Raw genomic sequence first — 27,004 nt, forward strand, 5'->3', positions numbered from 1 at the left:
CCGGGGGTTGGGGCGGTTCTAATCAGAACACAGGCTTAAAGCGATAAGCTCCTGGATACAGAACAGGATAAATGTGTACCTAATGACCTCTAATGGTGACAACTGGTACTACATTGTGAATTAACATTGTGAATAACATTAATGGGCAGAACACTCCCCGCTTGGCATCAACGGATGCCACTATTTAGATCTTTTGGGGAAAATAACAATACAAGTTCAGTAACTGGCCTGAGGAACAGTATGTTCTCCCCAAGCTTGCACTCTCTGACCTCTACTTTGCGCACCTTCCCGTCCTTGCTGGGAAAGGGCTTGGTGACTAGGCCGAGTGGCCACTTGTTTCGATGCGACTGACTGTCTTTGACGAGAACAACATTGCCAGGTTGGATGTTTGGGCGGTCTTTCTGCCACTTTGTCCTGATTTGCAGAGTGGAAAGATATTGCTTTCTCCATCTGTCCAAAAGACATTGGACATGCTTTGCACAACACGAAGTATTGTAACCTTGGCTCTTTCCAAGTTGGGAGCGGTAAACACATGCTTGCAGTGATGTCAACCTTTATAAGGTTTCTGGCATGCAGGTAGTGCTGACTTGTAGGACTGGGCTACATGAAGTAGACAAGTGATGGCTCGAACAAGTGACTTCCAGGTTGAGAACCCGATAAACCAATGAGAATTGAGGTGTTGACTTGAAATCACTGTATTTGGAGCAGACACTCGAGGACGGAGCTCTTCGTCGGTATCTGGATCCACTAGTTTAAATGTATCCGACCTGATGTGGGGCATCAAACGGTTCAAGGAGGCAGGGCCTGTGATCCATGTAGTGTCCTTAAGATGACTTGGTGCGATGGATCTGGTCACATGGTCTGCAGGATTGTGGTGAATAGGCTCGTAGTGCCACTGATTAGGGCAGGTGGATCTTCTTATCCTCAGTACCCGTTTGCTGATGTAGACATAGAAGCGTCACATTTGGTTGCAGATGTATCCCAGTACCATCTTCCAATCGGTGTAGAACTCTGCATCTTTGATATCTAGATTCAGCCCATCTGAGATATGCTCGGCTAACTCCACTGTAAGGACAGCAGCACATGGTTCCAATCTGGGTATCGTGTGTTCACGGAGTGGCGCCAGTTTAGTACGGCTCATCACAAACCTGATATGGCATTGTTCATTCTCATCTATGGTTTTGAAGTACGTTGCTGCTGCGATTGCTTTGACTGATGCATCATAGAAGATACAAAGTCTCTGTGTTTTGACTTCTGTGGATGGCATAGGAGCATACGGTCGTTTCATACGAAGGTCAGTTAAGGCTTCGAGATACTTCCGCCACTCTGCCCACAGGTCAGCCTTTTCTGCTGGAAGTGGAGCATCTCAATCAGATGTGTCTTGGTTGAAGTCCCTTAGCACCATATTTCCTTGGATGGTTACTCCGAAGATGGGCAAGTACCAGCAATCCTCTGAGTGCAGAAGTGCAGGTGCGATCTCTGCGTTGTTGTTCTGGAATATCTTCCCCATGAAGGTAAAGAAATGTTCCTTGTTCTGAGGTGACTTCTGAAACTTGTGTCTGAAGGAGATGAATCGGTTGTAGACCAGTTCCCTGTTGTTGGGTAGGCGTCTTCTCTGAGGTGATGGTGTGACCCAACTGTTTGACTTGTCCTTGACAATTTGACTATCCATGATGTCCAAGAACATCCTGTGTTCTATAGACATAGCTACCTTGCCATCTTCCGTAGTCCTGTGGAAGACTGTACATCCTATGTGGTGTTGCTCACCTTCACAGGTGTGGTCTTCATTGGTAAGAACTGAGAAAGGGCAAGGTAGGGAAGTGCTGCTTGGTAATTCCTTTACCAGTAGACTATTGTGACTGGCTGGAAGAGAGACGGACGTCCATTTTCTAGTGTGCTGGTAAGCATACTGTTGACTGAGGCTGGCTTGTGTTCTTCCAGACAGACATCTCCTATAATGACATATCCAAGGTTGAGCCTCTGTGCGTATGGAGCGTTCCGGGTGCCGTTCATATATTCTCTAATCTTGTGGGCTCGTAGTATATCTCTTCCCAGGAGTAAAGCTATTGGAACATCTGGGTCCAACTCGGGTATCAGGTGGGCTATACGCTTTAGGTGGGGGTGATGTGCTGCCACCTCCGTTGACGGTATCTCCGACCTGTTGTCGGAATCTGGTTGTACTCCAGGATGGTAGGTAGTGATAGGCAGGTCTAGCCATCTATGGACTCCACCTTGTATCCAGTTGCTTTCCTCCCCGCCGTCACAACGGTACCTGAACACGTCCTCAAGGAGTAGGGAGAACCAGGGCCTACAATGCAGAAGTTGTCAAAGAGGATGGACTTGGCTAGATACCTGTTACTTTGGTCATCCAGGATTGCATATATCTTGAACGCCTTGTCCCTGCGGCCTGGTGGGTAGACTCGGACAAGGCAGATTTTTTAACAGGATCTTCCTACTGTGAGTCCCTTACAGATCTCCATACATTGAGAGGTGACCACAGGGGTGTCTTCTTCAGTGTTCTTTTGCTTCCCATCATGCTACTCTGCTTGCAACAACGCTCGTGGAGGTGTTCCAGGGTGTAAGGCTGTGTTGTGATCCGTGGTGCTGCATTCTGCACATTTCACGCTAGCTTCACAGTTCCTGGCGAGATGAGAGGTTGTGGCACTGCACTTGAAGCAGATGTTGTTTTCCTTGAGGAAATCTTTGCGATCCTCCAGAGACTTATCCCTGAAGGCTCTGCACTTCAGTAGAGGATGTGGTTTCCTGTGCTTACTGACATCTTGAGGTTTGTTCTCTTCTGGAGGGGCTTATTGTATTGTGAGGAGGACCTGTGGAAACAATATTAGTTTTGTGTACTGCCACAGGTGTCTTACTGGGTTTGACACCAGGGGCAGTGGAACATGACAGAGTGAAGTCAAAACTAGGGTCTTTTCTGATCCTAGCTTGTTGGGTGACAAATTCCACAAATACAGTAAAAGGAGGGAATGGTACGTTATGAGTGTGCTTATACCGTGAACCATGTCTAACCCACTTTTCTTGTAAGTTGTAAGGGAGTTTCTGAACTATCGGATTGACACCCCTAGCAGTGTCTAAGAATGCCAATCCGGGCAAGTGACCTTCCTTCTGGGCAACCTGTAACTCTATCAATAAATCACTCAATTCTCTAAGCTTCTGATAACCTTTAGGCCCTATCTTAGGGAAATCATCAATTCTTTTGTATAAAGCATTCTCTATTACTTCTATGGAACCATAGCTTTCTGTTGTGAATTCTGCTCTTGGGCTCCCTCCGGTGGTTATAAGTGGTAGCGTTGCGGTCTTTGGATCGCTGCATTCATCAGGTGTGTCCACTTATGGCAATTCTGACTGGGCTATTTAGTCTTGCTTGACCCTTTAGTCAGTGCTCTTGATTTCAGTCTGTGTATGTTATTTCCCTCTCCTCTCACAGTCAATATTTGTGGGGGGCTGTCTATCCTTTGGGGATTTTCTCTGAGGCAAGATGGTTTTCCCTTTTCTATCTCTAGGGGTATTTAGTCCTCCGGCTGTGTCGAGATGTCTAGGGAGTGTTGGGTACATTCCATGGCTACTTCTAGTTGCGGTGTTAAGTTCAGGGTCTGCGGCCAGTACAGGTACCACCTTCTCCAGAGTACGTCTCATGCTGCTCCTAGGCCACCAGCCCATAACAGTACAACTTTCCAACAATGAGTTAACTGCATCTCAGAAGAAGGGAAGGAAAGTGCTGAGCCATTTTTTTTTCTGTAGTCTGTTGTGTCTTTTCTTCCCTCTTTACCTCTGGGTGGCTCAGGAGTTTGGCGCTGGCATGGGTGTTCAGGGACTGGCTTCTCGTGTGGATCAACTTGCTGCTAGAGTACAGGGTATTTCCGATTATATCCTTCAGACTCCGGTCTTAGAGCCTAGGATTCATACTCCTGATTTGTTTTTTGGGGACAGGTCCAAATTTTTGAGCTTTAAAAATAACTGTAAACTGTTTTTTGCCCTGAAACCCCGTTCCTCTGGTGATCCCATCCAGCAGTTTAAAATAGTCATCTCTCTGCTGCGTGGTGACCCTCAGGATTGGGCATTTTCCCTGGAATCTGGGAATCCGGCTTTGCTTAATGTAGACACCTTTTTCCAAGCGCTAGGGTTATTGTATGATGAACCTAATTCAGTGGATCATGCTGAGAAGACCTTGTTGGCCCTGTGTCAGGGTCAAGAAGCGGCAGAATCGTATTGCCAGAAATTTAGAAAATGGTCTGTGCTGACTAAATGGAATGAGGATGCCTTAGCGGCAATTTTCAGAAAGGGTATTTCTGAATCCGTTAAAGATGTTATGGTGGGGTTCCCCACGCCTGCTGGTCTGAGTGATTCTATGTCTCTGGCCATTCAGATTGATCGGCGCTTGCGCTAGCGCAGAGTTGTGCACACTGTGGCGTTGTCTTCCGAGCGGAGTCCTGAGCCTATGCAGTGTGATAGGATTGTGTCTAGAGCTGAACGACAAGGATTCAGACGTCAGAATAGGTTGTGTTTTTACTGCGGCGATTCTGCTCATGTTATTTCTGATTGCCCTAAGCGTACCAAGAGAATTGCTAGTTCCGTTACCATCAGTACTGTACAACCTAAATTTCTGTTATCTGTGACCCTGATCTGCTCATTATCGTCATTTTCTGTCATGGCATTTGTGGATTCAGGCGCCGCTTTAAACTTAATGGACTTAGAATTTGCCAGACGTTGTGGTTTCCCCTTGCAGCCTTTGCAGAGTCCTATTCCTTTGAGGGGCATTGATGCTACACCGTTGGCTAAAAGTAAACCTCAGTTTTGGACACAGCTGACCATGTGCATGGTGCCAACCCATCAGGAAGATTGTCGTTTTCTGGTGTTGCATAATTTGCATGATGCTATTGTGCTGGGTTTCCCATGGTTACAGGTGCATAATCCGGTATTAGATTGGAAATCTATGTCTGTGATTAGTTGGGGTTGTCAGGGGGTTCATGGTGACGTTCCTTTGATGTCAATTGCCTCCTCCCCCTCTTCTGAAATTCCTGAGTTTTTGTCAGATTTCCAGGATGTATTCGATGAGCCCAAGTCCAGTTCCCTTCCACCGCATAGGGACTGTGATTGTGCTATTGACTTGATTCCAGGCAGTAAGTTCCCTAAGGGCCGACTTTTCAACCTGTCTGTGCCAGAACATGCCGCCATGCGGAGCTATGTTAAGGAGTCTTTGGAGAAGGGGCATATTCGGCCATCTTCTTCACCATTGGGAGCAGGTTTTTTTTTTTGTTGCCAAGAAGGATGGCTCCTTGAGACCCTGTATTGATTATCGCCTCTTGAATAAGATCACGGTCAAATTCCAATACCCTTTGCCTTTGCTTTCTGATTTGTTTGCTAGGATTAAGGGGGCTAGTTGGTTTACTAAGATTGACCTTCGAGGGGCATATAATCTTGTTCGTATTAAGCAGGGTGATGAATGGAAAACTGCGTTTAATACGCCCGAAGGCCATTTTGAATACCTTGTGATGCCATTCGGACTCTCTAATGCTCCATCTGTGTTTCAGTCCTTCATGCATGATACATTTCGGAATTACCTTGATAAATTCATGATTGTATATTTGGATGATATTTTGATTTTTTCAGATGATTGGGAGTCTCATGTGAAACAAGTCAGGATGGTGTTTCAGATCCTTCGTGATAATGCTTTGTTTGTGAAGGAGTCTAAGTGCCTCTTTGGAGTACAGAAGATTTCTTTTTTGGGCTTCATTTTTTCTCCCTCATCTATAGAAATGGATCCGGTTAAGGTTCAGGCCATTTATGATTGGATCCAGCGCACATCCGTGAAGAGCCTTCAGAAATTTTTGGACTTTGCTAATTTTTATCGCCGTTTCATTGCCAACTTCTCCAGTGTGGTTAAACCCCTGACCGATTTGACGAAGAAAGGCGCTGATGTGACGAATTGGTCCTCTGCGGCTGTTTCTGCCTTTCAGGAGCTTAAACGCCGATTTACTTCTGCCCCTGTGTTGTGTCAGCCGGATGTTTCTCTTCCATTTCAGGTTGAGGTTGACGCTTCTGAGATTGGGGCAGGGGCCGTTTTGTCTCAGAGGAATTCTGATGGTTCCTTGATGAAACCGTGTGCCTTTTTTTCTCGAAAGTTTTCGCCTGCGGAACGCAATTATGATGTCGGCAATCGTGAGTTGTTGGCTATGAAGTGGGCATTTGAGGAGTGGCGACATTGGCTTGAGGGGGCCAAGCACCGTATTGTGGTCTTGACCGATTATAAGAATCTGATTTACCTCGAGTCTGCCAAACGGTTGAATCCTAGACAGGCCCGATGGTCCCTGTTTTTCTCCCGTTTCGATTTTGTGGTCTCGTATCTTCCGGGTTCTAAGAATGTTAAGGCTGATGCCCTCTCTAGGAGCTTTTTGCCTGATTCTCCTGGGGTCCTTGAGCCGGTTAGCATTCTGAAGGAAGGGGTGATTCTTTCTCCTATCTCCCCTGATTTACGACGGGTTCTTCAGGAATTTCAGGCTGATAAACCTGACCGCTGTCCAGTGGGGAAACTGTTTGTTCCTGACAGATGGACTAATAAAGTGATTTCTGAGGTTCATTGTTCTGTGTTGGCTGGCCATCCTGGGATTTTTGGTACCAGAGATTTGGTTGGTAGGTCCTTTTGGTGACCTTCTTTGTCACGGGATGTGCGCTCTTTTGTGCAGTCCTGTGGGACTTGTGCGCGGGCCAAGCCTTGCTGTCCCCGCGCTAGTGGGTTGCTTTTGCCTTTGCCGGTCCCTGAGAGGCCTTGGACGCATATTTATATGGATTTTATTTCAGATCTTCCGGTTTCCCAGAGGATGTCGGTTATCTGGGTGGTTTGTGACCGGTTTTCTAAGATGGTTCATTTGGTACCTTTGCCTAAATTGCCTTCCTCTTCTGATTTGGTTCCGTTGTTTTTTCAGCATGTGGTTCATTTGCATGGCATTCCGGAGAATATTGTGTCCGATAGAGGTTCCCAGTTTGTGTCTAGGTTTTGGCGGGCCTTTTGTGCTAGGCTGGGCATTGATTTGTCTTTTTCTTCCGCATTTCATCCTCAGACAAATGGCCAAACCGAGCGAACTAATCAGACTTTGGAAACTTATTTGAGATGCTTTGTGTCTGCTGATCAGGATGATTGGGTGGCTTTCTTGCCATTGGCCGAGTTTGCCCTTAATAATCGGGCTAGTTTTGCTACCTTGGTTTCACCCTTCTTTTGTAATTCTGGTTTTCATCCTCGTTTTTCTTCAGGGCAGGTTGAGCCTTCTGATTGTCCTGGGGTGGACTCTGTGGTTGACAGGTTGCAGCAAATTTGGGCTCATGTTGTGGACAATTTGGTCTTGTCTCAGGAGGAGGCTCAGCGTTTTGCTAACCGTCGTCGGTGTGTTGGTTCCCGGCTTCGGGTTGGGGATTTGGTCTGGTTGTCTTCCCGTCATGTTCCTATGAAGGTTTCTTCCCCTAAGTTCAAGCCTCGGTTTATTGGTCCTTATAGGATTTCTGAGATTATCAATCCAGTGTCTTTTCGTTTGGCCCTTCCAGCCTCTTTTTCCATCCATAATGTTTTTCATAGATCTTTGTTGCGGAAATATGTGGTGCCTGTTGTTCCCTCTGTTGATCTTCCTGCCCCGGTGTTGATTGATGGGGAGTTGGAGTATGTGGTTGAGAAGATTTTGGATTCTCGTTTTTCGAGGCGGAAGCTTCAGTATCTTGTCAAATGGAAGGGTTATGGCCAGGAGGATAATTCTTGGGTTGTTGCCTCTGATGTTCATGCTGACGATTTGGTTCGTGCCTTTCATTTGGCTCGTCCTGATCGGCCTGGGGGCTCTGGTGAGGGTTCGGTGACCCCTCCTCAAGGGGGGGTACTGTTGTGAATTCTGCTCTTGGGCTCCCTCCGGTGGTTATAAGTGGTAGCGCTGCGGTCTTTGGATCGCTGCATTCATCAGGTGTGTCCACTTATGGCAATTCTGACTGGGCTATTTAGTCTTGCTTGACCCTTTAGTCAGTGCCAGTTGTCCAATGTTCCTGGAGGATTCACATCCCTGCCTGGTCTCTCCTGCTTTGCTGTTCATTTCAGCAAAGATAAGTTCTGGCCTTGATTTTTGCAGTCCACATGCTGTGGGCCTTATTGTTCAGTTCTTTTCCATGTTTTGTCTTGTCCAGCTTGGTCTGTATAAGGATTTTTTTAGCCAAGCTGGTATCTCTGGAGATGCAGATATACCCTCCATATCTTTAGTTAGATGTGGAGATTTTGTATTTTCTGTGGTGGATATTTTCTAGTGTTTTAATATTGACCGCATAGTACTCTGTCCTATCCTTTCTATTTAGCTAGAGTGGCCTCCTTTGCTAAATCCTGATTTCAGTCTGCGTATGTTATTTCCCTCTCCTCTCACAGTCAATATTTGTGGGGGGCTGTCTATCCTTTGGGGATTTTCTCTGAGGCAAGATAGTTTTCCCTTTTCTATCTCTAGGGGTATTTAGTCATCCGGCTGTGTCGAGATGTCTAGGGAGTGTTGGGTACATTCCACGGCTACTTCTAGTTGCGGTGTTAAGTTCAGGGTCTGCGGTCAGTACAGGTACCACCTTCTCCAGAGTATGTCTCATGCTGCTCCTAGGCCACCAGCCCATAACAACTTTCATCAAGTCTTTACCACACTTTACGTAGACCTATGTGTGGATACCTTATATTTATGTCTCTTAGTCTTTTGGCGTGCTCGACCGACTCACTTCCGAGCCACTTTACCAGGAGATCTAATTCCTCGCTACTAGAAAGGTCCAGTCCCTGAATGGCTTCTGGAACGAGGCACGCCATGATCTATAGTTTTTGGCTTTATCAGTGAACTCAGAAATCAGAGCCGTACCTTCTGATCAGTGGAACGGTAGCTGTGGTTGACATCTCTATGCTGGGCGTCCTCTTGTCTATAGTAGCAAAGTTAGGGGTTGGATCGCTGGTAATCAGCATAGGCTGGTCGGTGTAGTGCGTAAGGGCTGTCATCCATGCCAGAGTGTTGATGGACGTACTCTGCAACACGCTGCGCTGGATCTTGCTGCTCTAGATGTGTTCCGAAAACGTTACTGTGTCTATCATCAGGATCCTCCATAGCTTCCAAGTACTCTGCCTTAGCTATTGCAGCTGCTGTCTCTTTGTCTGCCGCAAGTCTTTCTAGAGACGCTCGCAGGCATGCACTTTCTGCTTCATGTTCTGCTTCATGTTATGCTTGTCTCATCTTTCGATGCATCTCGTTTGTTGAAAGAGGACCTCGCTTTGGCTGCTTCAGCACGAGCAACAGCAACAAGCTCTCTTATTGAAGACTTGTTAAAGTTTGCTCGTGATCTCATTTTGAGTGAGGATGTATCGCGTCGAGACATTGTGCGCTTAGCTGTGTACTACTGAGTATTTTGGCGGGAAACTGAGTTTTTGTGCGGGCGAGCTTCCGCTTGGCGGGAATGGCGTTGCACTTATTGGCGGGCTGCAGTATCGTTCTGCGGCTGTATGGCGGCTGAGATACCCGTATGCGGAGCAGTGTGGATGTTAGCGGTCAAGTACAGCCTGATCAACTACAGCCTGTGACCGGCTATCCGTTTCACTGAAGGCGGCTAATCTGTTCTTACTGGGTCCTGGGTTCTTATTCCCTGCGGCTGTATGATGGCTGCTGTAATACCCGTATGCGGAGCAGTTTGGGTGGTAGCGATCCTGTACAGTCTGTGTAATCACCGCGTGCGACCGGTGGTTCCGTTTTTACTGGGTCCTGGGTTCTTATTCCCTGTGGCTGTATGGCGGCTGCTATAATACCTGTATGCGGAGCAGTTTGGGTGGTAGTGGTCCTGTACAGTCTGTGTAATCACCGTGTGCAACCGGTGGTCCGTTTTTACTGTTCTGCCTTCCTCCACGTATGATGCTGTGTGGATTCTAGCATATTGCCTCAGTAAGCAGACTATATAGGTTCTTAAGTCTATATTTATTGAGACGGTGAACGATGAACAACAATAGTAGATGATATTGTGAGATATGCGATATAATGGATGATCAGGTAAAAACTACAAAGGAAATAACAGTGCATCAGTACTTGGCCCATTACAGCATGTTACAGGATGCAATAACATGAATAACCGAGAGATTAGAGAGCTAACACTGAACACAGGATAAGACAGATACACAGTTAACATGGCTATCCTAGGGCAAGTTCAGGCTGTCAGCATTGTATTACTTTATACAGGCAAACATCTATCTGCATACAGAGAAACAGCAATATGAAACAAAGCACAACATGCCTAACTACACACTCTGCTACACAGTGGCTGCATAACTGTTCTAACATAACACACACATGTAAGTACATTTGTGCGTCACCGGAATCCGCTTATCAAGAGCAATGACCTGCTGGAAGAGAGAGCCAGGAATATATGTGTAAGACTCAATGTCCAGAGGAAAATGGCTACTCTTGCCGGGAAACCAGCGGGGGCGGTTCTAGTCAGATCACAGACTTAAAGCGATAAGCTCCTGGATACAGAACAGGATAAATGTGTACCTAATGACCTCTAATGGTGACAACTGGTACTACATTGTGAATTATCTTGCTGCACATTAATGGGCAGAACAGTGGGCACATAGCCTTAGTGTCCCACTCATGTTTCACCCACCTTCCCAGCCCCCCTAGCTATGCCTCTGATGATGAGTATGTATTTACAGGTAATGAAATGGTGTTGCTGCAAGTTGGCCACTGCAAGTGGTGCTGCAAGTTGGCCACTGTGCGGTCATTATTTTCATTGAATTAATACATGATACTTTTGACTTTTATGCATGTTTTATCTAGCTGAAATGAGAGATTAGATTTTAGGTAGTTTAACTGGTGTGTTAGTCCTGGTACAACATTTCTTCTGCAATAATTTTGCAACAGTTTTGAGGGCTTGAAAATTACATTTGTACCATGGTGATTTTTTTTTTTTTTTTTACATTTTCCTTAGGATCCTGTGGCAAGCTATGATTTTAATAATGATGACCCTGATCCCCAACCTCGGTATAATCCATCTGATGAAAACCGGTAAATACTTGTGCATGACTGTACCTAAACATCTGCTTGGTGGATATTTATGCGGTATATTGTGGTCTATGGCTTTCCAGCATGTTTCTCTTACCTTTTCTACAGGTAATTTTGTTATCACCTGGAGGAAATTTTTATATGCTTGTTTATTACAGTTGTTGGCGTTATGCAAATTGCAAAAATAATGCTTACCGAAGAGAAAATATTGATCAACTCGTGGATTTAATGGCAAAATTTAATTCTACTTAAAAACTGCCCAAGGCTCTTGTGTTCAAACCATGATCAGAAGAGAATTCCTGTTTATATTTTTTATTTCTCCCAAATATGTTACTTATGTCCTTTATTTAAAGTGAACCTGTCACCAGATTTGACCGATATGAGATAGGAGCACCACTTTTCAGGCCTGAGATACAGCATTCTAATATGACAAGACAAGAAAAAGTCCTTTTATTATACTATCCTATGAGATGGACGGGTCCAAGGGGTGTAACTCTGCTTGGTCTGGTGCCTCCCATCTTCTTACGATCGCCTTCCTGCTTGGTTTGAGTGGATGATTCATCCCTACGTCATCCACAGAAGTCTCCGTATCAGCCATGACTAGGGTGACGTAAACTACTGCAATGCGCAGGTGCCGGGAAAGGTCAGAGTACTGTGCTATGACCTTGCTCTGTCCTCAACAGAGTGGAAAGTATTCCTGTGCAGGAGCGCAATGCCAAGGAGACTGTGTGGATGACTTAGAGACGCGTCATCCATACGAAGCCAGAAGGAGAGCAACTATCCTAAGAAGATGGGAGGCGCTGGACTACGAACATCGAGAGCCCTTGGACCGGACAGACCCGCAGGTGAATATGATAAAAGGTCTTTTCCTTCTCTTACAAGTCGATTTGGGGCCAGATATACAACGTTATAGAATGCTGTATATCAGGCCTGAAAGGGGATGGCCGTAACTCATATCAGCCAAACCTGGTGACCAGTTCGCTTTAATGCATTACGTAAAATACAAACTCTGCTGTGGATGTGTAGATTAAGCATTAAATGCCTCACCAGTTTAGGATATTGTCCATAATCATTTTGCTCTATTAACAACAAAATACTAGATAAAATCGTGAACAGATTGCATCATCAATATTTTCTTGTAAAAATAGATTTATTTTTTTTTATTTTGCTCTGATTCCAGTCATGGCACACGTTGTGCTGGGGAAGTAGCTGCAGTTGCTCATAATGACATCTGCGGTGTTGGGATTGCATACAATGCAAGGATAGGAGGTAATGTATAGGAGACTACCCTAATGCTATCTTTACTTTGTGCTCATAGCAGTGTTAATAAATTATATAAATATATGTTCCTTAGGGGTACGCATGCTTGATGGATTGATTACTGATGTCACAGAAGCTCAGTCATTAAGTCTGAATCCGCAGCACATACATATCTATAGTGCCAGCTGGGGTCCAGAAGATGATGGCAAGACTGTGGATGGTCCAGGCACACTGGCCACCGAAGCTTTTTATAAGGGAATCGTAAATGTGAGTTTTGTAAAATAGTCAGAATTCTACTTATTTTTCTTCTTACTCACTGATATTAAAGTGAACCTGTTATTAGATTAGGTTAGTCTTACCAGAGGACTCAGCTTTGCTGCACCGCACCCATTTTTAATTCATCCTGCAGTGAACTACTCTAAGGAGGTCATATCCGCAAACTGCAGACTGTTCTTTTTATTTCTCCTTCTTATGTTTCATATGCATGATTGTTGGCTGGAGTGCTAGGTCTGTGGTGGTAACTATTTGTATCATTATAAATTGACACTTTTTTTTTAACCCCTTTCTGATATTAGACGTACTACCCCGTCGAGGTGACCTGGGCCTGTATGACCATCGACGGGATGGTACGTCATATGCGATCAGCCGCGCTCATGGGGGGAGCGCTGCTGGGTGTCAGCTGATTAGCACAGCTGACATCCAGCACTATGTGCCAGGAGCGGTCACGGACCTCTGCCGGCACTTTAAACCCCGGAAAACTGCGATCAAACATGATCGCAGCATTCTGGTGGCATAGAGAGGCATTGTGCAGGGAGGGGGCTCTCTGCGTGCTTCCATGAGACCCGCAGAACAACGCGATGTGATCGCGTTGTTATGAGCATCTCCTCTTGCCTCCTCCCTGCAGGCCCCGGATCCAAGCTGGCCACGGGGGTCCTTTCAGGTCCTGCAGGGAGCCAGCTTGTCAGTGCCTGCTGAGAGCAGGTGCTGAGAAGCCTCCTGCATTGTCTGTCAGATCGCTGATCTGACACAGTGCTCTGCAAGTGTCAGATCAGCTATCTGACTTAATATAGTGATGTCCCACCCTGGGGCAAAGTAAAAAAAAAATATTACACTTTGGAAGTGCATTGAACAGCAGGGTAGATTGCTGCTGAGGGAAAAAAAAAAAACTCTTTAAATCTTCTGCTTAGCGAGTGTGAACGAGCTGATTGTGACCGGAGCGTAAGTTCAAACGGCGGTAAGTGTGCTACTTGTGTTTCAGTGACTTTGGATTCAGGGAGTTTCCAAGGGAGGAATTGCTGTCTGTATTTTATTGATACTTTGCATTTATTTTTGTTTAACTGCAGTGCGAGATGTGAGCAAGTTGTGCATTTGGAAGCCCAGATATTGGATCTAAATGTGCAGCTGGCAACACTGAGATCCATAGACATTACGGAAAGGAGTCTTCTGCTCACTGAGCAGACGCTCAATGGGATAGATGAGGGGGTGATGGTAGGATGGAGTTGCAAGACAGTGAAGCAGTAAGCTGGGTGACAGAAAGCAAGGTAGAGGGAAGAGCAAAAGGGGGGGCTAGTCCTGATCTGGTACACCCCAATAAGTTTGCTAAGTTGGCAGATGAGGGGGGTGCCAGTACAGGGGTAGCACTGCTGCAGCAAGCATGTCCTCTGAAAGCCAGAGGAGTGACTGCTCCAGTAAGGAGGGAAATAGGAGAGCAGGGCAGCCCAGAAAGGTGCTGGTAGTGGGGGATTCACTTATTAGGGGAACAGATAGGGCAATCTGTCACAAAGACAGGGATCGTCGAACGGTATGCTGCCTACCTGGCGCTCGAGTCCGACACATCGCTGATTGGTTGACAGATTACTGGGAGGGGTTGGTGAGGACCCAGCGGTCATGGTGCACATTGGCACAAATGACAAAGTTAGATGTAGTTGGAAGGTCCTTAAAGAAGATTTCAGGGAATTAGGCTGCAAGCTGAAAGCAAGGACCTCCAAGGTGGTATTTTCCGAAATACTGCCTGTACATGTGCCACGCCAGAGAGGCAATGGGAGATTAGGGAGGTTAATAAGTGGCTCAAGAAGTGGTGTAGGAAGGAGAGGTTTGGGTTTCCTGCAGAACTGGGCCGACTTCTCAGTGGGCTACAGGCTCTACGCTAGGGACGGGCTGCACCTCAATGGGGAAGGTGCAGCTGTGCTGGGGGAGAAAATGGCTAGAAGGTTGGAGGAGTGTTTATACTAGGGATTGGGGAGAGGGTATTCATTTTATAGCAGGGAAAGATAGTGCAGATAGTGACCTGGGCACAAATAAAGAAGTTGAGGGTGGCGGTAGCATGAGGGGGTGGGGTTAGAACAGTTAATAATTTAAGAAAGAACAGAGGTACAGAGAGATACATAATGAGAGACCATTACCTTTTACAACTGGTTCAGGACCCAACAAGAAGGGGGGCACTGCTAGACCTAAAATTAACCAACAGGCCAGACCTCATATCAAATATAAGGGTTGGGGGTCACTTGGGGAATAGTGATCACAAAATAATAAGTTTTCCTGTATCCTTTAATAAGATGTGTAGTAGAGGGGTTACAAGGACACTAAACTTCAGGAGGGCAAATTTCCAATGGATGAGAGATGATCTTGGTGCAATTAACTGGGACGATATCCTGAGACATAAAAATACACAAAGAAGATGGGAAACGTTTATTAGCATCCTGGATAGGACCTGTGCACAGTATATACCATATGGGAATAAACATACTCAAAATAGGAGGAAACCAATATGGCTAAATAGAGCTGTAAGGGGCGCAAAGAAAGCATTTCGAGAATTAAAGGAAGTAGGTAGTGATGAGGCATTAAATAAATACAGAAAATTAAATAAATTCTGTAAAAAGCAAATCAAGGCAGCAAAGATTGAGACAGAGAGACTCATTGCCAGAGAGAGTAAAAATAATCCCAAAATATTCTACTTAAATAACTACATTAATGGTAAGAAACTAAAAAATGATAGTGTTGGTCCCCTTAAAAATAGTCTGGGTGAAATGGTGGATGAGGACGAGGAAAAAGCCAACATGCTAAATGACTTTTTTTTCTACAGGATTTACACAAGAAAATCCCATGGCAGACAAAATGACTAGTAATAACAAAAATTCCCCATTAAATGTCACCTGCTTAACCCAGCAGGAAGTACGGCAACGTCTAAATATCACTAAAGATGACAAATCTCCGGGCCTGGATGGGATCCACCCCCCCCCGAGTACTGCAGGAATTAAGTACAGTCATTGATAGACCATTATTTTTAATCTTTGCAGATTCCATAATAACAAGGTGTGTACCACAGGACTGGCTTATAGCAAATGTGGTGCTAATATTCAAAAAGGGTACAAAAACTAAACTAGGAATTTATAGGCCAGTAAGTCTAACCTCTACTGTGGGTAAAATCCTGGAGGGTATTCTAAGAGATGCTATACTGGAGTCTCTGTTATGGACTGGTAATTTAGGAGCGACATGCGACTAGCTCTGAGCAGGTGGTAACTATACAGACCGCAGTTCCTGATCTTAACACAACACTAGCAGTAGCCGTGGGATGTTCCTGTCACTCCCTGGACACCTCGTCACAGCCGAACTAGCTACCCCTAAAGGTAGGAATAGGAAAGCTATCTTGCCTCAGAGCAGATCCCCAAAGGATAGGACAGCCCCCCACAAATAATGACTGTGAGAGGAGAAGGAAATTACATACGTAGTATGAAACAAGATTTAGCAAAGGAGGCCACTTCTAGCTAGATAGATAGTACAGGAAAGAACACTGTGCGGTCAGTAATAAAAACTAGAAAAAGTCCACCGCAGAGATATGCAAAAATCTCCACACCTGACTAAAGGTGTGAAGGGCAAAATCTGCAGCCCAGAGCTTCCAGCTTAGCTGAATAGATCCATACTGATAAGCTGGACAAATGAGCAAAACATAGAATGTGCTGAACAATTAAGTCCACAACAAGTGGACTGCCAAAGGACAAGCAAGGACTTATCTTTGCTGAACTGGACAGAGTGTCAGGGAAATCCAAAAGAGCAGTGGCTCCAAGCAGGAACAATTGACAACTGGCATTGATTGAGGGATCAGGCCAAACTAAAATAGCCGAGCCAGAAAGACGATCAGTGGAAGCAGCTGCTGATGCTAAATCCAAGAAGCAGCTATACCACTCAAAACCACAGGAGGGAGCCCAAGAGCAGAATTCACAAAAGTGCTACTTACAACCACCGGAGGGAGCCCAAGAGCGGAATTCACAACAGTCTCTGAAGTGGAATATCCTCATGACCCAATATCAACATGGGTTTACTAGGGACCGTTCCTGTCAGACTAACCTGATAAACTTCTATGAAGAGGTAAGTTCCGGACTGGACTAAGGGAACCCAGTGGATGTAGTGCATATGGACTTTTCAAAAGCTTTTGATATGGTGCCGCACAAAAGGTTGATACATAAAATGAAAATAATGGGGATAGGGGAAAATATGTTTAAGTGGCTTAAGAGCTGGCTCAGGGATAGGAAACAAAGGGTGGTTATTAATGGAGCGTACTCGGACTGGGTCGCGGTGAGCAGTGGGGTACCACAGGGGTCAGTGTTATGATCTGTGGCCTAGGAGTAGCATTGGACGTACTCTGGAGAAGGTGGTATCTGTACTGACCACGGACCCTGAACTTAACACCGCAACTGGAAGTAGCCGTGGGATGTACCTACTGATCCTAGACACCTCGACACAGCCGGAGGACTAATTAACCCTATAGATAGAAAAGGGAAAACTATCTCGCCTCAGAGAAAATTCCCAAAGGATAGGCAGCCCCCCACAAATATTGACTGAGAGGAGAGGAAAAAACATACACAGGCTGAAAACAGGATTTAGCAAAGGAGGCCAATCTAGCTAAATAGGAAAGATAGGACAGAGAACTATGCGGTCAGTATTAAAATACTAGGAAATATCCACCACAGAAAATACAAAAAACTCCACATCTAACTAAAGACATGGAGGGTATATTTGCCTCTCCAGATATTCCAGCTTGACTGCATAAATCCTTACACAGATTAAGCTGGACAAGAAAAAACATGAAATGCACTGAACAATGAGGCCCACAAAATGTGGGCTGCAAAACAAGCAGAACTTATCTTGGTGAAAAGACCAGGAAGCAGGAGAAACCATGAAGGGATGTGAATCCTCCAGAAACAATGGACAACTGGCACTGACTAAAGGGTGAGGTCAGACTAAATAGCCCAGTCCAGAGTGGACACACCTGATAACTTCTGTGAAGGACAGACAGCAGCGCTACCACTTATAACCACCGGAGGGAGCCCAAGAACAGAATTCACAACAGTACCCCCCCCCCCTTGAGGAGGGGTCACTGAACCCTCACCAGAGCCCCCAGGCCGATCAGGACGAGCCAAATGGAAGGCACAAACCAAATCATCAGCATGAACATCAGAGGCAACAACCCAAGAATTATCCTCCTGGCCATAACCCTTCCACTTGACAAGATACTGAAGCCTACGCCTTGAAAAACGAGAATCCAAGATCTTCTCAACAACATACTCCAACTCCCCATCAATCAACACCGGGGCAGGAGGATCAACAGAGGGAATGACGGGTACCACATATTTCCGCAACAAAGATCTATGAAAAACATTGTGGATGGAAAAAGAGGCTGGAAGGGCCAAACGAAAAGACACTGGATTGATAATCTCAGAAATCCTATAAGGACCAATAAACCGAGGCTTGAACTTAGGGAAAGAAACCTTCATAGGAACATGACGGGAAGACAACCAGACCAAATCCCCAACCCGAAGCCAGGAACCCACACGCCGCCGACAATTAGCAAAACGCTGAGCCTCCTCCTGAGACAAGACCAAATTGTCCACAACATGAGCCCAAATTTGCTGCAACCTGTCAACCACAGAGTCCACCCCAGGACAATCAGAAGGCTCAACCTGCCCCGAAGAAAAACAAGGATGAAACCCAGAATTACAAAAAAAGGTGAAACCAAGGTAGCAGAACTAGCCCGATTATTAAGGGCAAACTCGGCCAATGGCAAGAAAGCCACCCAATCATCCTGATCGGCAGACACAAAGCATCTCAAATAAGTTTCCAAAGTCTGGTTAGTTCGCTCGGTTTGGCCATTTGTCTGAGTATGAAATGTGGAAGAAAAAGACAAATCAATGCCCAGCCTAGCACAAAAGGCCCGCCTAAACCTGGAAACAAACTGGGAACCTCTATCGGACACAATATTCTCCGGAATGCCCTGCAAACGAACCACATGCTGAAAAAACAACGGAACCAACTCAGAAGAGGAAGGCAATTTAGGCAAAGGTACCAAATGAACCATCTTAGAAAACCGGTCACAAACCACCCAGATAACCGACATCCTCTGGGAAACCGGAAGATCCGAAATAAAATCCATAGAAATATGCGTCCAAGGCCTCTCAGGGACCGGCAAAGGTAAAAGCAACCCACTGGCGCGTGAGCAGCAAGGTTTGGCCCGCGCACAAGTCCCACAGGACTGCACAAAGGAACGCACATCCCGTGACAAAGAAGGCCACCAAAATGACCTACCAACCAAATCTCTGGTACCAAAAATCCCAGGATGGCCAGCTAACACAGAACAGTGAACCTCAGAAATCACTTTGCTAGTCCATCTATCAGGAACAAACAGTTTCCCCACTGGACAGCGGTCAGGTTTATCAGCCTGAAATTCCTGAAGAACCCGTCGTAAATCAGGGGAGATGGCAGAAAGAATCACCCCCTCCTTCAGAATGCCGACCGGCTCAAGGACCCCAGGGGAATCAGGCAAAAAACTCCTAGAGAGGGCATCAGCCTTAACATTCTTAGAACCCGGAAGATACGAGACAACAAAATCAAAACGGGAGAAAAACAGGGACCATCGGGCCTGTCTAGGATTCAGCCGTTTGGCAGACTCAAGGTAAATCAGATTCTTATGATCGGTCAAGACCACAATACGGTGCTTAGCCCCCTCAAGCCAATGTCGCCACTTCTCAAATGCCCACTTCATAGCCAACAACTCACGATTACCGACATCATAATTGCGTTCCGCAGGCGAAAACTTTCGAGAGAAGAAGGCACACGGTTTCATCAAGGAACCATCAGAATTCCTCTGAGACAAAACGGCCCCTGCCCCAATCTCAGAAGCGTCAACCTCAACCTGAAAAGGAAGAGAAACATCCGGCTGACGCAACACAGGGGCAGAAGTAAATCGGCGTTTAAGCTCCTGAAAGGCAGAAACGGCCGCAGAGGACCAATTCGTCACATCAGCGCCTTTCTTCGTCAAATCGGTCAGGGGTTTAACCACACTGGAGAAGTTGGCAATGAAACAGCGATAAAAATTAGCAAAGCCCAAAAATTTCTGAAGGCTCTTCACGGATGTGGGCTGGATCCAATCATGAATGGCCTGAACCTTAACCGGATCCATTTCTATAGATGAGGGAGAAAAAATGAAGCCCAAAAAATAAATCTTCTGTACTCCAAAGAGGCACTTAGACCCCTTCACAAACAAGGCATTATCACGAATGATCTGAAATACCATCCTGACTTGTTTCACATGAGACTCCCAATCATCCGAAAAAATCAAAATATCATCCAAATATACAATCATGAATTTATCAATATAATTCTGAAATATATCATGCATGAAGGACTGAAACACAGATGGAGCATTAGAGAGTCCGAATGGCATCACAAGATATTCAAAATGGCCCTCGGGCGTATTGAATGCAGTTTTCCATTCGTCGTCCTGTTTAATATGAACAAGATTATATGCCCCTCGAAGGTCAATCTTAGTAAACCAACTAGCACCCTTAATCCTGGCAAACAAATCAGAGAGCAAAGGCAAAGGGTATTGGAATTTGACCGTGATCTTATTCAAGAGGCGATAATCAATACAGGGTCTCAAGGAGCCATCCTTCTTGGCAACAAAAAAGAAACCTGCTCCCAATGGAGAAGAAGATGGCCGAATATGCCCCTTCTCCAAAGACTCCTTAACATATCTCCGCATGGCGTCATGATCTGGCACAGACAGGTTGAAAAGTCGGCCCTTAGGGAACTTACAGCCTGGAATCAAGTCAATAGCACAATCACAGTCCCTATGCGGCGGAAGGGAACTGGACTTGGGCTCATCAAAAACATCCTGGAAATCTGACAAAACTCAGGAACTTCAGAAGAGGGGGAGGAGGAAATTCACATCAAAGAAACGTCATCATGAACCCCCTGACAACCCCAACTAGTCACAGACATAGATTTCCAATCCAACACCGGATTATGCACCTGTAACCATGGAAACCCCAGCACAATAGCATCATGCAGATTATGCAACACCAGAAAACGACAATCTTCCTGATGGGCTGGCGCCATGCACATGGTTAACTGTGTCCAAAACTGAGGTTTATTTTTAGCCAATGGTGTAGCATCAATGCCCCTCAAAGGGATAGGACTCTGCAAAGGCTGTAAGGGAAACCCACAACGTCTGGCAAATTCGAAGTCCATTAAATTTAAAGCGGCGCCTGAATCCACAAATGCCTTGACAGAAAATGACGATAATGAGTAGATCAGGGTCACAGATAACAGAAATTTAGGTTGTACAGTACTGATGGTAACAGAACTAGCGATTCTCTTGACACGCTTAGGGCAATCAGAAATAACATGAGCAGAATCGCCGCAGTAAAAACACAACCTATTCTGACATCTGAATCCTTGTCGTTCAGCTCTAGACACAATCCTATCACATTGCATAGGCTCAGGACTCCGCTCGGAAGACAACGCCATAGTGTGCACAACTCTGCGCTCACGCAAGCGCCGATCAATTTGAATGGCCAGAGACATAGAATCACTCAAACCAGCAGGCGTGGGGAACCCCACCATAACATCTTTAATGGATTCAGAAAGACCCTTTCTGAAAATTGCCGCCAAAGCATCCTCATTCCATTTAGTCAACACAGACCATTTTCTAAATTTCTGGCAATATGATTCTGCCGCTTCTTGACCCTGACACAGGGCCAACAAGGTTTTCTCAGCATGCTCTACAGAGTTAGGTTCATCATACAATAACCCAAGCGCCTGAAAAAAGGTGTCTACATTAAGCAACGCCGGATTCCCAGGTTCCAGGGCAAATACCCAATCCTGGGGGTCGCCACGCAACAGAGATATGACAATTTTAACCTGCAGGATGGGATCACCAGAGGAACGGGGCTTCAGAGCAAAAAACAGTTTACAGTTATTTTTAAAGCTCAGAAATTTAGACCTGTCCCCAAAAAACAGATCAGGAGTTGGAATTCTAGGCTCTAAAACCGGAGTCTGAACGATATAATCAAAAATACCCTGTACTCTAGCAGCAAGTTGATCCACACGAGAAGCAAGTCCCTGAACATCCATGTCAGCGCCAAACTCCTGAACCACCCAGAGGTTAAGAGGGAAAAAAAAACACAACAGAGTAGAGAAAAAAAATGGCTCAGCACTTTCTTTCCCTTCTTCTGAGATGCGGTTAACTCATTGTTGGCCAGTTGTACTGTTATGATCTGGTGGCCTAGGAGTAGCATTGGACGTACTCTGGAGAAGGTGGTATCTGTACTGACCGCGGACCCTGAACTTAACACCACAACTAGAAGTAGCCGTGGGATGTACCTACTGATCCTAGACACCTTGACACAGCCGGAGGACTAATTAACCCTATAGATAGAAAAGGGAAAACTATCTCGCCTCAGAGAAAATTCCCAAAGGATAGGCAGCCCCCCACAAATATTGACTGTGAGAGGAGAGGAAAAAACATACACAGGCTGAAAACAGGATTTAGCAAAGGAGGCCAATCTAGCTAAATAGGAAAGATAGGACAGAGAACTATGCGGTCAGTATTAAAATACTAGGAAATATCCACCACAGAAAATACAAAAAACTCCACATCTAACTAAAGACATGGAGGGTATATCTGCCTCTCCAGAGATTCCAGCTTGACTGCATAAATCCTTACACAGATTAAGCTGGACAAGAAAAAACATGAAATGCACTGAAAAATGAGGCCCACAAAATGTGGGCTGCAAAACAAGCAGAATCTTATCTTATCTTGGTGAAAAGACCAGGAAGCAGGAGAAACCATGAAGGGATGTGAATCCTCCAGAAACAATGGACAACTGGCACTGACTAAAGGGTGAGGTCAGACTAAATAGCCCAGTCCAGAGTGGACACACCTGATAACTGCTGTGAAGGACAGACAGCAGCGCTACCACTTATAACCACCGGAGGGAGCCCAAGAACAGAATTCACAACAGGTCAGTATTGGGCCCGCCTCTTGTTAACTTATTTATTAATGACCTTGTAGGGGGCATTCAGAGTAGAATTTCAATATTTGCAGATGACCCTAAACTCTGCAGGGTAATCAATACAGAGGAGGACAATTTTATAGTACAGGAGGATTTATGTAAACTAGAAGCTTGGGCTGATAAATGGCAAATGAGCTTTAATGGGGATAAATGTAAGGTCATGCATTGGGTAGAGCAAATAAGATGTATAATTATGTGCTTAATTGTAAAACACTGGGCAAAACCATCAATGAAAAAGTCCTGGGTGTATGGGTGGACGACAAACTCACATTTAGTGGCCAGTGTCAGGCAGCTGCTACAAAGGGAAAAAAATAATGGGATGCATTTAGGCTACGTTCACATTTGCGTTGTGCGCCGCAGCGTCGGCGCCGCAACGCACAACGCAAACAAAAACGCAGCAAAACGCATGCACAACGCTGCGTTTTGCGCCGCATGCGTCCTTTTTTTTATTGACTTTGGACGCAGCAAAAATGCAACTTGCTGCGTCCTCTGCGCCCGGACGCGGGCGCCGCAGGGACGCATGCGGCGCAAAACGCAAGTGCGATGCATGTCCATGCGCCCCCATGTTAAATATAGGGGCGCATGCGGCGACGCTGCGGCGCCCGACGCTGTGGCGCAGACCGCAAATGTGAACGTAGCCTAAAGGAGGCATAGATGCTCATGAGGAGAACATAATTTTACCTCTATACAAGTCACTAGTTCGACCACACTTAGAATACTGTGTACAGTTCTGGTCTCTGGTGTATAAGAAAGACATAGCTGAACTAGAGCGGGTGCAGAGAAGAGCGATCAAGGTTATTAGAGGACTGGGGGGTCTGCAATACCAAGATAGGTTATTACACTTGGGGTTATTTAGTTTGGAAAAACGAAGGCAAAGGGGTGATCTTATGTTAATGTATAAATATGAGGGGACAGTACAAAGACCTTTCTGATGATCTTTTTAATCATAGACCTGAGACAGGGACAAGGAGGCATCCTCTACACCAGAGGTCCCCAACCGCCGGTCCGCGGACCAGGACCGGGCCGTTGGGGTTTTTCAGCCGGTCCGCGGCGCCCCTGTTCAGCGGTCACGTGGGACCGCTCATTAGAGAAATGAATAGGCGGCTCCACCCCCCATAGGGGCGGAGCCGCATAATTCATTCCTCTAATGATGGTGCCGGTGACCGCTGACAGAGGAAGAGGCTGCGGCACCGAAGACCAGCTGTCCGGGGGAAGGAGCGGGACGCCGGGAGCAGGTAGGTATCGCATATTCACCTGTCCTCGTTCCACACGCCGGGCGCTGTCTCCATCTTCCCGGCGTCTCTCTGCACTGACTGTTCAGGCAGAGGGCGCGATGACGCATATAGTGTGCGCGCCGCCCTCTGCCTGATCAGTCAGTGCAGGGAGACGCCAGGAAGATGGCTCCGAGGAGCTGCAAGCAAGACAGGTGAGTATGTGTTTTATTATTATTATTATTATTATTATTATTATTATTATTATTATGTGTTTTATTTATTATTATTATACTCGAGTATATACGGTAATTGTTTAAAAAAAAAGAATTAAAATAAAAAATAGTGATATTCTCACCTTCCGGCGACCCACGCAGCTTTCCCTCTCCTAGTGACGCTCCCGTTCCCAAGGATGCTTTGTGAAAATGACCTGTGATGACATGTGGTCTCGCGAGAATGCCACATCATCTGGGGTCATGCCAGAAAGCATTACACTATGTTTGACAACTGTGACCAACCTGTCAATCAGTTTTCCAAGCGATGCTACTGATCGCTTGGAAAATACTAGCATTATGCAAGCTAAAAACGGTTGCAAAACGCTAGTGTTTAGCGGGAATACGCATGCCAATTCTGCAACGTGTGCACTTAGCCTTAGAACACCTTTTTTTTTTTTTTAGGGACCACATTACATGTGAAGTCACTTTGAGGGGTCTATATGATAGAAAATACCCAAAAGTGACACCATTTTAAAAACTGCACCCCTCAAGGTACTCAAAACCACATTCAAGAAGTTTATTAACCCTTCAGGTGCTTCACAGGAATTTTTGGAACGTTTAAAAAAAGAATGAACATTTTAACTTTTTTTCACAAAAAATTAATTCAGATCCAATTTGTTTTATTTTACCAATGGTAACAGGAGAAATTGAACCCCAAAAGTTGTACAATTTGTCATGAGTACGCTGATACCCCATATGTGGCGATAAACCACTGTTTGGGCGCATGGCGGAGCTTGGCAAGAGAAGGAGCGCCGTTTGACTATTTAGTACAAAATTGGCTGGAATTGAGTTCGGACGCCATGTCGTGTTTGGAGAGCTCTTGATGTGCCTAAACAGTGGAAACCCCCACAAGTGACACCATTTTGCAACGTAGACCCCTAAGGAACTTATCTAGATGTGTGGTGAGCATTTTGAAACCCTAAGTGCTTCACAGAAGTTTATAATGTAGAGCCATAAAAATAAAAAATCATATTTTTTTTCACAAAAATGATCTTTTCTCCCCCAATTTGTTATTTTTTTCAAAGGTAACAGGAGAAATTGGACCCCAAAAGTTGTTGTGCAATTTGTCCTGAGTACTCTGATACCCCATATGTGGGAGAAAACTACTGTTTGGGCACACGTCATTGCTCGGAATGGAAGTAGTGACTCTATGGAATGCAGACTTTGATGAAATGGTCTGTGGGCGTTATGTTGCGTTTGCAGAGCCACTGATGTGTCTAAACAGTAGAAACCCCCCACACGTGACATAATTTTGGAAACTACACCCCCCCAAGGAACTTATCTAAATGGGTTATGAGAACTTTGAACCCCCAAGTGTTTCCTTTTTTGCGGGACAAGATGGCGTTTTCAGCAGTACCATGTTTATTTATATCTGTCTTTTTGATCGCGGTATGATGATAAAGCATTGTTTTTTGCTTCTTTTTTTTTACGGTGTTGACTGAAGGGGTTAACTAGTAGGACAGTTTTATAGGCTGGGTCTTTATGGTCACGGGGGATGTCAAATGTGTACTTTTATTGCTTTTTTTTATTTACATAAAGAAATTTATTTATTAGAACAATATTTTTTTTTCTTTATTTAGGAATTATTTAAAAAAATATTTTTACACAGCATAATATTTTTTTTTTACTTTGTCCCAGGGTGAGACATCACTATATAGTGTCAGATCACTTGTCTGACACTTTGCAGAGCACTGTGTCAGATCAGGGATCTGGCAGGCAGTGCAGGAGGCTTCTCAGCCCTTGCTCTTAGCAGGCACTGACAAGCCACCTCCCTGCAGGACCTGAAAGGACCCCGTGGCCATGTTGGATCCGGGGGCCTGCAGGGAGGAGACAGGAGGAGACCCTCGGAACAACACGATCACATTGCGTTGTTCTGAGTGTCTCAGGAAAGCACTCAGGGAGCCCCCTCCCTGTGCGATACTTTTCTATGCCACCGGAAAGCTGCAATCCTCTTTGATCGCAGTGTTCCGGGGTTTAAAGTGTCGGGAGCGGTCCGTGCTCAATGTCAGCTGTGATAATCAGCTGACACCTGGCCGCGATCGTCTGCGCTCCCCCCGTGAGCGCGGCTGATCTCATATGACGTACTATCCCATTGATGGTCATACTGGCCCATGTCACCTTAACAGGATAGTATGTCTGATGTCAGAAAGGGGTTAAGGGGGTCAACACTATCATTTTTTAATTTCTTACTATTTATGTAGTTAAAGATTATTTGGGGATTATTTTTACTCTCTCTGGCAATGAGTCTCTCTGTCTCAATCTTTGTTGCCTTGATTTGCTTTTTACAGAATTTAATTTTCTGTATTTATTTAATGCCTCATCACTTCCTACTTCCTTTAATTCTCTAAATGCTTTCTTTTTGTCACTTATTGCGCCCCTTACAGCTCTATTTAGCCATATTGGTTTCCTCCTATTTCTAGTATGTTTATTCACATAGGGTATATACTGTGCACAGGTCCTATCCAGGATGCTAATAAACGTCTCCCATTTTCTTTGTGTACTTTCATGTCTCAGGATATCGTCACAGTTAATTGCACCAAGAAAGATCTCTAATTCGTTAGAAATTTGCCCTCCTGAAATTTAGTGTCCTTGTAACCCCTCTTCTGCACATCTTATAAAAGGATACATGAAAACTTATTATTTTGTGATCACAAGTACCCAAATGACCCCCAACCCTTATATTTAATATGCGGTTTGCTGTAGTTGTAGCAGAAGGGCTTCAGTGTACTGACGGCACCCTCTAGATCAATGACAAAATGTTTATTTTGAAGAGAAGAAAAATAACTTTTATTATACTCAAATGCGGGGCTGTCTGGTTTAAGGGGTGGGGCTTCTTGGTCCGACACCTCCCATCTTCT

General features: G+C 45.3%; 1 protein-coding gene across 3 annotated transcripts in view; it reads left to right on the plus strand.

Annotated features, from left to right (window-relative positions):
- The window catches only part of LOC143764782 (proprotein convertase subtilisin/kexin type 4-like), a 353,321-nt gene that overhangs the window by 252,406 nt on the left and 73,911 nt on the right, over window positions 1–27,004 (plus strand). For all 3 annotated transcript variants that reach the window (XM_077250736.1, XM_077250738.1, XM_077250737.1), the window contains 3 exons: window positions 10,978–11,054; window positions 12,232–12,320; window positions 12,406–12,578. In XM_077250736.1, the coding sequence (XP_077106851.1) occupies window positions 10,978–11,054; window positions 12,232–12,320; window positions 12,406–12,578 (339 nt within the window). The remainder of the gene's footprint in view (window positions 1–10,977; window positions 11,055–12,231; window positions 12,321–12,405; window positions 12,579–27,004) is intronic.

This window comes from Ranitomeya variabilis, chromosome 4 (genome assembly GCF_051348905.1).
Source record: "Ranitomeya variabilis isolate aRanVar5 chromosome 4, aRanVar5.hap1, whole genome shotgun sequence".
Lineage (NCBI taxonomy): Eukaryota > Metazoa > Chordata > Amphibia > Anura > Dendrobatidae > Ranitomeya > Ranitomeya variabilis.